Source organism: Podarcis cretensis (genome assembly GCF_951804945.1).
Source record: "Podarcis cretensis genome assembly, chromosome: 1".
Classification (NCBI taxonomy): domain Eukaryota; kingdom Metazoa; phylum Chordata; class Lepidosauria; order Squamata; family Lacertidae; genus Podarcis; species Podarcis cretensis.
Window position 1 is genome coordinate 81961053 of NC_137170.1, and position 8986 is coordinate 81970038.

General features: G+C 44.5%; 1 protein-coding gene across 5 annotated transcripts in view; it reads left to right on the forward strand.

Moving 5' to 3' along the window:
* The window catches only part of RAB3IL1 (RAB3A interacting protein like 1), a 32994-nt gene extending 24682 nt beyond the window's left edge, over window positions 1-8312 (forward strand). For 3 of the 5 annotated variants that reach the window (XM_079988245.1, XM_079988247.1, XM_079988248.1), the window contains 4 exons: window positions 988-1011; window positions 1883-1982; window positions 3451-3517; window positions 4393-8312. In XM_079988245.1, coding sequence (XP_079844371.1) covers window positions 988-1011; window positions 1883-1982; window positions 3451-3517; window positions 4393-4475 — 274 coding nt within the window. In that variant the 3' untranslated portion in view covers window positions 4476-8312. The remainder of the gene's footprint in view (window positions 1-987; window positions 1012-1882; window positions 1983-3450; window positions 3518-4392) is intronic. The other 2 variants (XM_079988246.1, XM_079988249.1) reach the window with 1 other exon arrangement.
* The last annotated feature ends 674 nt before the right edge of the window (window positions 8313-8986 follow it).

Sequence of the window (8986 nt, forward strand, 5' to 3'; positions counted from 1 at the left end):
TGGGGAGGGGAATGAAATCTTGAACGGGCACAAAAATAAAGCTGCATTGCAATGAATTTTGCAATCAAATAGGCAAACAAGAAGGGAGTTGTAAAGCAGAGGAGGGAAACCTCCCATTATTGCTATTGGCCATTCTGACTGGGACTGATGGGAGTTGGAATTCAACAGCCTCTGGAGGGCCACAGATTCCCCATAAGGGTTTGCAGATATTTTTGTTTTTAGAATTTTTGTTTTTTGTATTATTACTTAATATTTATCTTGGACACTGCTTTCATAGCCTCAGGTAATGAAGCCGTTTATAAATATGTAAAAGAATAATACCCAATACTAATAAATATGGTGCCACCATCAGGAAATCCCTGTGCTTAATAACTGCTGCCCCAGAAGGTTGTTGTGGGGGTGGGGGGTGGGCATTTTGGTACATTTGGAACAGTGTAGTTATAAATTCACCCAAGTATGCAGGGATGGTTTTTGAGTGCAAAGAGCCTTCTGTGAAAGGAGGAACAACAAAAGGAATACACCTCATAGAATAAAGCTAGAATTGCATATCAAGCTAAAAAGGCAGCAAGCCATGAAAACAAGAGAATATTGACCATTAGAAACTTGTTCAAATGAAAAGCTCTTTATTGCATACTTAAAAGCAGAAAGCAAGGGAGCGTGGAGGCATTCCAGTCTTTGTGCCATCACTAAAATGGTCCTGACTTATGTCCCCACTTGTCTGGTCTCAACAGGATGGAGAGCAGGGCCTTTGATGGGCAGGTTAAACTCAAGGTTCTCCTTTTCTGAGCAACAGCTCATGTAGGTGAAGACTTACCTTCCATAGTATCAGAAGCCAAGGGCATGACTGAAATCACATGGATTTTCTCTCTCCCCTCTTTAAAAAAAGTTTTTCTCCAGCATCAACCATGTTTTTTGGGGCATGCCAAACAGAACACCTTCTGTATTTTCATCCTGATTTTGGTTTCCTCCTCTTGTTTCTTCTCACAGTGGCTTCCGGTCCCAAATTGTAACGTAAGTTACTTATTTTAAGGCAACGATGAAAGGATGCCTTGCTCCACTAATAAGTTACTAACTTGCCTACTTACTAATGGCCTTGAAGTTGGAACTAGAAAGTAACTCTTAAAAATTCCTGGTGGTTCCTTGCTTGGAATTCTCTTTGAAGCTGATGCCCTGACTTTCTGTGGTGCTGGGTATGAAAGCCTAAAGAGACCTCTGGCCAATAATTTTCAGTGTTATTCTGGAATATTAAACCCACTTGGCTTTCAGAACTGCCAAAAAAGTACCTAATGCTTCACTAACATTTTTCACTTTCAAACACAGATGCAAGAAAGTTTGCCTGCCTGCAAGTAGCCTGGGAAGCCTCCATTTCACACATGACCCAATCCTAAGCATGCTTACTCATAAGCAGTGCTTTTTTTTTCTTTAAAAAAATGTTTAGAAGTACTCTCATTTTCCTACTCATATTGAAATACTTTGCCTCAATGAGGCCAAATTTAGATTCACAAAATGTTTAGGGGTATGCATCCCCCTGCATCCCCCCCCCGAAAAAAGCGCTGCTTATAAGTAAGCCCTACTGAGTTCAGTGGGGCTTCTTCCCTAAGAAATATGCTTAGGATTGCAGCCTTCATCACTGTATCCCCTGTTTGCTAAGGGTAGCAAATAACTGAAAGTGATGAAACAAGAATATGGTGTACAGTATCTTGAAGAATATGTCTCTAAAATTCCATATCCCAACGTTCTCAATAACATCATGCATTAAACTGGTGCTCTTGGTTTGGCTTTCACTAATCACCAGCATAGTTTGGCTTCTCTCTTTCTTCTTCATTCCTTTGATGAGCTGTCTTTTGAGGACAACCTGCTTTTTCTTTCTCCCCTTTTGCAGGAAATGTGCTCTAAGTGGCCTGTCTCGGGCCTGTAGGCATCGCATCAAGCTGGGAGACTCTGGGAATTACTACTACATCTCCCCTTCCTGCAGGGCCAGGGTAAGTCTCCCAAGAAGCCCTGAGATTATTTGCATAGGGGCAGGGGCAACAACCATCACATGGAACTGTCTGGTCCTCAGCATGATCCTGTGGAAGTTAACACTTGCACTACAAATGTGTGCAGTCTTTTGTTTTGCTGAGAACATGATGTCCTTCTGCCATTTCTGAAGCACCCAGTGCTCTTGTACATACTGCTCGTGTACAAAACAAACTGTGTTTTTAAGTCTAACATGTATTTTTCAGGCTCAACCAGAGCTGAATTCATCAGATGCATTAAGTAAGCTGTGAAGTGGTGGATATTACACAAGTGGGACCTGTTCCCAGCTGAGGTTCTCCTCTTCATGGAACCAGCCAGTCATCTGATCCTCCAAGATGCTAAAGGGTTCTAGCAAGGCATTCGCTTCTTGCTACCCCCCTCACCCAAAATGAAAACCTGGTTCCATTTTGCTTTCCCAACTGACACACAGCATTCTTTTGCTCTTGGTCAGGCTCAGTCTGCATTGGGCTGTTCTTTGTGGGTTTTTCCTCAGTAGGTTTTTTAAATATATTGCACTTCTATAAACTTTGGGGTTTGGCTCCAATCTATCAGCACTCACCAACAGAGTTTGCTGTTAAACTGAAGATATCCACATAACACTGTTCCATTTTTCATTTAAGGAATTCATTATGGGTTCCAAGTAATCAAATAAAATGCTTCCTTACTTTTTCAGTGGAAGTCTGCAAATGGTTCTGAGGAGTTACCTCTCTTCATTCTATTCCCCCATATAGTAATCATAGTAATACCACCAAATACATATTCAAATCTCTCACTGGAATATTTGATATTCTCTAAGCCATGTGTTTGCATAAAACACAATCATTAGAACACATTATTGCTCACAGTGTGCAGAAAAGCCCTGAAACACACACACACAAATGTTCTTTGCCATATCTGCTATGTTTATCCTTATAAACATACCTGAGCCTCTTTTTTCCATTTTTTAAAAACTTCATGAAACTCTCTTAGTCATATTGGATTTGCCTCTCCTTCTCTAATGTGGCTTCTGTTCCTTTGTAGGATACCAAAATAATCCTGTAGTGAATCCAAAGACCCATTGTTTCCTCCTGTTGAGACATGTTTTCCCTCTTCTGTTGAGCCCATTCTTTGCAAAGGCTGCATAAATATGTAACTTATAAATGTATATCAATATATTGTAAATATTTTAGTTATCAGTATGTCAATTGTTGTTGTTACTAATAATATTTTATTATATTTATATCCCACTTTTCCTCCATGAAGCCCACGGTGGTATACATGGTCTGTCCCCCCTTTTCATTTTATCCTCACAACAACCTTGTGGGGTAGGTTAGGCTTAAGAGGCCCAAAATCATCCAGTGAGCCTCATGGCTGAGTGTGGATTTGAATCCTGGTCTCCCTGGTCCTAGTCCAACATTCTAACCAGTACTCCCTCCCTCTTTATTTTTCCAGATTACAGCAGTATGCAACTTCTTCACCTATATCCGTTACATCCAGCAGGGACTGGTGAGGCAGGATGGTACGTGATGTGTAGGCCTTTCCCATTTTGGATGTGAAGTCTTGGCTTGTTGCTTACTGGCTAGCTCCTAAGACTGTGCAACCACTTCCTAGCATGGAGGAACTGCTGACTCAGAGCTCAGCTTTTCCTTCAGAGACTTGGCAAGGAGCTCCCAAGAGGGAGGGATCGATTCTTCTGCAAAGCATGTCATTTTTACCCAAGGCAGGCTGAAGATGAATGACATTTCCACACTAGCCAAATGAAGTGTGAGGCAGAATGCAAAGCGAGGGGCAGGGAAACCAGATAAAACGAGATGAGCAAGGTGAAGGAGAAGTTTGGTTGGCTGCAAGTCCAGGTTTGATCCTGGTAGAATTTGGCCCCTTTGAAACCAAGCTCTGGTCCACAGATACTTGCCAGATCAGTGCATGGGGAAAGATGCGGTGTCAGAAATGTCAAAGCATATGCTTAAAAAGAGTATCCTAACACCATGCCTCTAACCCACAAGGGAAGTAGCTTTGCCAATCCTTAGCCTTCATTAGTGACATTCAGAAGGTGCTGCTTCTAATGTTAATGGATGATGGGTGGTATGTACATTTAATCAATGTATTTTTAAAAAAAGACAAGCTGAACATCAGCCTGCTGTGTTGCTCTTCTAGACACTAGATGGGTTGGCTTTTCCAAAAGGAGGATGTAGAATCTATTGGATACCAGCTCCCATTAGCCCTAACCAGCACAATCAATGGTTCGGGGTGATGGAAGTTGTCATCCAACAACATCTGGAGGGCCACAGGTTCTCCACCCCAGTGTAGAGCAAAGAGGCGTACTTGTCTTCTACTTTATGGCTCTCTCTGGTGCTTCACTCTCCTCTCTCTCTCTCTTCCTCTCTCCCCTTGCAGTGGAATTGATGTACTGGGAAATCATGCGTCTCAGAAAGGAAATGTCCATAGCTAAGCTGGGGTTCTTCCCCAGTGAGATGTAGCTGCGGACTGGCACTCTGGAAGGGCATCACCTTACCACTACTCCGCCAGGCAGCTAGAGGGCTTGACCCAGCACATCTCCTGGTGCTGGCAGGATATAAACTGAAGCTGCCTGATGTAAACTGAAGAGATAAGAAGCACAGATTTCCCCATTGCATTATCTGCAGAGCTTCCTGACAGTGCTTAGCCTGATGCGGAGTGGCCAAGGGACCAGCCCTTCTGTGGCTCAACTGAATGAAGTTGTCTCTGGACCCCTCCCTTCCCCTGTCTCTATGCATTCCACAGCCATTATATATCAAGTCTTCTTCAAAGATCTGCTTCTGCAGGTTCTGAGGCCATGGCTGGCCCTTGGGCTCATTATCTGCTTTCTGCTCTGCAATGCAAATGTAGCTGGGCATTCCCGCACAACAGAAAGAGAGAGATTTGGACTCTTCCACGCAGCTGCCAGCTCCAACCGTGACTGGGCATGAGGGTGTCAGTGCTGTACGGTGGCCTTGTTTGACGGCCTCTACGTGTGTGTTCTTCCAGTTGTTTCCCAGGCAGCTCTCCTCCTGAGGAGCCCGCAAGAGTCAGCCGGGGGCTGGATTTTATTTATAGCTCAGGGTTTGCCGTTTGGTTGTGTGACAGATCCGATACCTTGCTCTGTGTAGGCAGGCATCTGTTCTAGGCCAAAATTCTGGCTGGAGCCTCGCTTGTGATGTAAAAGTGGGGAAATTGCATAACAGGCAGTGGCCCACAACCACATTGAGGTCAGCTGCGCGAGACCGCAGATGCTTTTGCTCCCACTCTACAGGCCAGAGAGTTGGCTGCTGCCACATTAGTTTTCTAGGGAGCAGCTGTCCTCAGCTGACACCCTCCTCCCCACAGGCTCCTTCACTGTGCTTTGTTGCACTCCAAATGACACTCTTGTGGTATTTTGTGCAACACATTTCAGCTCTGCTCTAGCTTCCCATTTGGTGCTTGCATCTGCCTTGACAGTATTATAGACTCTTGTGTGAAACATTCTCTCTTTTGCTTCATTCACGTTGGAGCTTAAGAAGGACTTCACATCTTGAATATCCTGGCACAATTTTGGGGTTTGTGCAGCTCAGCCTTCCCCAACCTAGCACCCTCCAGAGGTTTGGGGCTGCACCTCTCATCATCCCTAGGAAACACAGCCTATGGTGAGGGGTGATGGGAGTTGGAGTCCAACAACAGACTGGGGGACACCATGTTCACCATCCCTTGTGTACATCCTGCATTTCTATTTTTTTAAAGGGGGGATGGGGACAATATTCGGATTCAAGTGATACAAATAAATCTTGGCCCCTGAATTGTTTTGGTACTGTAAAAAAAAAGGACCACACTTGATTCTGAATTTGTAAATCAGAGTTGGAAGACCTGTTGAATGTTGACGGAAGTGAAAAGTCTTCCTCACTTAGCTTTTGATACGAATTTTTTTTAATGGGAAGGGGAGAATGAGGCTTATCTTTTGGATGCTGTGCCTGATTTCTAAAATGGGAGCAGCTAGGGTTGTGCTCTAGCTGGAAGCAGCATCCTCTGCCCTGAGAGCCATTTCCTCCTATTCCCAGGCAAATGGGAGGCTGGCTGGTGGCTGCTCAGTAGTGAAGGGAAGGTGCTCTGCCCATGCTGGAAAGCACTCACTATGCTATATTCCACAGATGAGCTCTGGCACTGAGAACGGGGCTTCGACAGTGAACCCTGGTATCCGCGAAGCCCTGACAGCATCCATGGCCAGAGCCTATAAATACAATGAAGTACATTTAAATCATCTTGGCCATAGCGAGTGGTTGCATCATCACCTCTGGTTCCATTAGGCAGCAACTACTGGCTGGTGCTAAAACGTCTTGAACACCCCAGTGCTGCTGGTTGCCCCTTGATGCCTGCACTGTATGCCTGGCTTTGTGTGATCTTGTGACTGGCAATCCCAATTCCACTCCCTGGAGGAGGAGCACCATATCTGCTTTCATAGGAAAGAATTGCCTGCCTTTTGGGATTGTGTGCAATGGAGAGCACTTTTTGGTATCATTGAAGGAAATGCCTTTTCTTTCTTTCCCTTCCTTTTGAGTGCAGTATCTCCTTAGCATTACAGGTAAGTGGCTGTCCTATTAGACCTTGATGGCTGGAGGAGAATTGTGGGTTCCCTGCCACTTGGCTGCTCAGTGGCCCAGGGCTTGGTTTCATCTTGATCACATGTAGTAGCACTTGCATGCTAAGGATTATAGTAAATATATATATAAATATAAATATAAATATATATATGTAACTTAAAAAGCTATTCTCCCCAAAGGTGTATCTGGGAGAAAATATTATTGGAATTTATGCTTACAGGAGAAAACGTTGCAACAACACTTGCCTCTTCCTGCTTTAGACAAGGCTTGCCATAAGTGAAAGGACAGCTTCTCAAGGGATCCTCTTGACCTTGCTCTCAGCTGTGGGGCATTCTGCTCCTCACCTCTGCAGGGATGGTGAACTGCCCAGCAGGTTTACATCCAGCAAATCTTGAAATGGCAGAATTCCTAGTACCATGACCTGCTTCCCATTTCCTTGTCTGTGTTTGTGTTTGTGGAGGGGTTTATCCCTTATTTCCTACAGCTAATTTTACTGAGAACATTAAATCCTTTATTCAGTAAGAGAGGATTCCCATACTATGCTCCACATGGCAAGCTGTGACCCTCCAGATATTGCTGGACAACAGCACCCATCATCCTTGACTATTGGCCATGCTGGCTGGAGCTAATGGGAGTTGGAGTCTTCTACAAATGATCAAACCAGGCCAGCTCCTGGTTAATGACAGTCTACATGCTGCTTTGCACATTATGGCAAGCCACAGACTGACTTACCATGACCACTTGAACGTGATGGCTCCCTGAGAAGAGCTCGCACCTGCTTTGCTCCTCCCTAGACTGCTTAGGTCAACATGTGACAGCAATTAAGCCAAGGTTTGGCCTTTGTGGGATCCTGAGTAAGGTCTTATGCCCTTAACTGCAATCTGTAATCGTAGGACAAAACTTGGCTTCTGAGCTAGGCGAAGAGCCCAGGATCTGATGGCATGCTAAGCCAGACTCTGGCTTAGCTCCATGCAACAGTGACCTAAAAAAAAAACAAAACCAGGAAGGAGCAAAGCCTAAGCACCCGCATGTTCATGTTAAGTCATGGTTTTGCTTAGTGTGATGGGCAAGCTCTCAGTGCCTCTCCAAGAAAGAGTTCTGCTGCAGGAGAAGCATTCAGTCACGCATCATCTCCACACCTTGATAAGCATAATTATTAGTTGCCATATTTCTTCTATCGTAGAAAGATTTCCCATACTATCTCCCTGGTTTTTGCTGCAGCAAATTAGGAATGCTGTCTGGAAATTCCTTACAATAAACAGACACTACTCTACTGGAAGCAGGTAATGACATTGGAAGCTGCCTTCTATTGAGTTTGGCCTGTGCTCCACCTGGCTCAGAGTTGTCTGCACGTGGCCCTCCTTGGTCTCTGTTTAATGGGTCAGATGCTGTAAGTGGGAGTCCCGTCAATTCTAACAATGATGATAAATTTATTGAAGAGCCTGGCTTTCTAAATTCATCACCGCTCACAGCCACTCTCTCCAAACTGCTGGAGGAAGCACCTGTTTTGCTTCCTGTCTCTTACGGGAAGGGGCAACTGCTGAGCTGTTCTCTTGGCTGCATTATTATCTCCTCACATGTTCATATTTTAATAAAATATACTGATCTCTATTTAATAAATAGACTGCAGTACTGACAGTGAGGCTGGTTCTTATTGCCTTTGGGCTGTTTTATTCCTTTTGAAGCCTGCATATATTTCAGCTGCAAAATAAACAGCACATTTTCAAAGCAGAGTCCATTGCATTTCTCTCCCCAACCCCTACAAAGATTAATTCTTAAAACTTGTATGAGATGATTTTAGCTTCCTGTAGGGAAGAGGTGTGCCCAGAATTAACTCTAGTACACACTAAGCTTGGATCACCATCAGTTTGTGTCAGGATTACCTGCCACCTAGGCCTTGAATAGATTAAGCGGTAATTAACCAAGGATAGGAACTGCCAAGCTCAGGCTGAGACTTCAAAGGCCTGTTGGGTCCAGCTGGCAAACGAACACAGATACTTCTGTCTTGCCTTGTTCGTGGCTGGACAAGCAGCCAAGGGGCAAAGTAGACGAGTGGACATTTGTAATGCAACATTGACAGTATAAAAATAAGTAGTCTCGGGTGTTTGCTTTTGGAACAGAGGAATGGCACCAATAGATGTGGCACTGCTTAACTCTTGAGATGGAACATGTGGTTCTCCAGATGGCATCGGACTTCACCCCCCATCAGCCCCAACCAGTATGGCCAACTGTTAGGGATGATGGGAGTTGTAGTCCAACAGCATCGGGAATGTCACAAGTTCCCCACCAACCATTTCCTCTGCTTCAAGTTTCCTCCTGGACATACTCTACTGCACGTGCATTGGAACCCTGATGGGGATAAGCAAACTCGTGTCTGGGTGAGATAAAATTGCTTCCTTTCA